A 1,827-nucleotide genomic window follows, 5' to 3' on the forward strand; every position below is an offset into this window, starting at 1 on the left:
TGAAAAAATAAGATCGAGATAATAAGGATAACAAGTAGAATTACAATTAATGGATTATATTGTTCACAATGTTTCATTAAATTATCTTTAAAAATAACATTGCAAAACTAACATAATTTACAATTAATTTTTTCATAATTTTATATGCCTCAATACCTCCATTTTCTCCAGTTGATCCTTTGTTGCAACTTGCATCTGCTTCCCCACTATCTTCTCCTTGTGCCATTGCAACAATAAATTGTAATATAAATAACTTATATGTATCTATTAATTTAATATATTTTCGAAAAGTCATATTATCAGAAAAATTTATGGGTAAATTAAATAAGTTAGTTAACGGTATGTAAATCAAACGTATATGACATTTTTTTAATTCTTTTCTATCCTCTAAACATATATCATAGTCAAACATAAATAATTCACTACTATTAAAATACACTGATATATATGACCGCTTTTTGCTTTTTTCAGATGGTTTTTTAGATGCTTTAATATTTTCCTTCATATTATGATTTCAATGCCAGCATAAACAATAATAATACTATACACGTTATTAATATATGTTTGTTTTTATTATTTATATAATAATGTTCTCTAATAAGTAAATAATTTATTTGAATAATAAATACATGAATTACGCTAAAAACATACTGGTTACATGCTATATCATATAATACAGATGTAACAATATGTTCTCTTTTAACCAGAGTAAATCAGATTATATAATTTATGGTGTTGTACCATAGATAAACGAGTGCATTTATTATTAATTCGATAATAAGCACTTTTTAAATTGCATAACAATGTAATATTATAATTCGTATTGTAAAACGAATTTTACATAAATAGTGTTTTAAAAATAAATATTGTTTTACGCTGTAAATATCTTCCAATAGTGTTTAATTTATACTTTACTATTGTACATGGTTATACATGTCTTTTCATTTGAGTAACTTTATGTATGTAAACTAAAATAGTATTTAATATATATTAATACTTAAAAAAATTTACAACCAATAAAAAAATATTTTTTTTAAGTGAATATCATATATAAGTAAATTATATATATATTTCTATGTAAAATTATGTATTAAAATGCAGAACACTTTTTATGCACTAAGTATAATGAAGATTTTTATTCCTTTTTGGAAAATAAAAAAACAGATAAAATAGCAAAATTACAGGTTAAAAAAATGATATTTTATAAATTAATACCTCTAAAAAAAAATACATGAGTATTTAATTATGCGATCCATTTAGATAATTTTATGATAATGTTTAAAATCACTACGTATGTTTTCATAAACTTAATGTATAAAATTTTCTGATGCATAGTACACTCTACAAATATGCAAAATATGTTATAAATTATAAAATGTACTCATTAACACATTTAGGTCAAATTTAAGGAAATAAAAGGAACTATATCATAAAAGATTTTTAAAAGAAAAATTTTTCTCATTCATATGAATATTTCCTGTAAAAGTTAGAAGATTTTTTTATATTTTGATAGATTATCATATAATATATTATTTTTTTCATTGTTATTATGTTTAACCTTTGTAAATAATCAAGTTTATTAAGTTTTATCTATTGAAATATTCTTATGTATTTAAAGAAAGTAATTATAAACTAAAAAATATTTATTTTTTACTATAAGTTTGGAGTTTATTAGATAATACTGAAATAATCTTACTGTTTCTTATTACAAATTTGTGTATGTAATTATGTATGAACTATATGTTTTTCCCCAAGCTGCAAATAGCAATAGACATATTTGTTGTGTGTTAATTTTTTTCAAAGTTTCTTTTATTTATATGCTAAATA

The 1,827-nt window shown here is 20.7% G+C and overlaps 1 protein-coding gene across 1 annotated transcript in view; it reads right to left on the reverse strand.

Moving 5' to 3' along the window:
* PGO_001520 (variable surface protein) overlaps nt 1-925 on the reverse strand; it is a gene marked incomplete at both ends in the record, with an annotated part of 1,255 nt that extends 330 nt beyond the window's left edge. The window contains 2 exons of the mRNA XM_028690963.1: nt 113-499; nt 911-925. Of these exons, the coding sequence (XP_028546764.1) occupies nt 113-499; nt 911-925 (402 nt within the window). The remainder of the gene's footprint in view (nt 1-112; nt 500-910) is intronic.
* Nucleotides 926-1,827: the final 902 nt, after the last annotated feature.

This window comes from Plasmodium gonderi (genome assembly GCF_002157705.1).
Source record: "Plasmodium gonderi DNA, contig: Pgo-contig_159, whole genome shotgun sequence".
NCBI lineage: Eukaryota > Apicomplexa > Aconoidasida > Haemosporida > Plasmodiidae > Plasmodium > Plasmodium gonderi.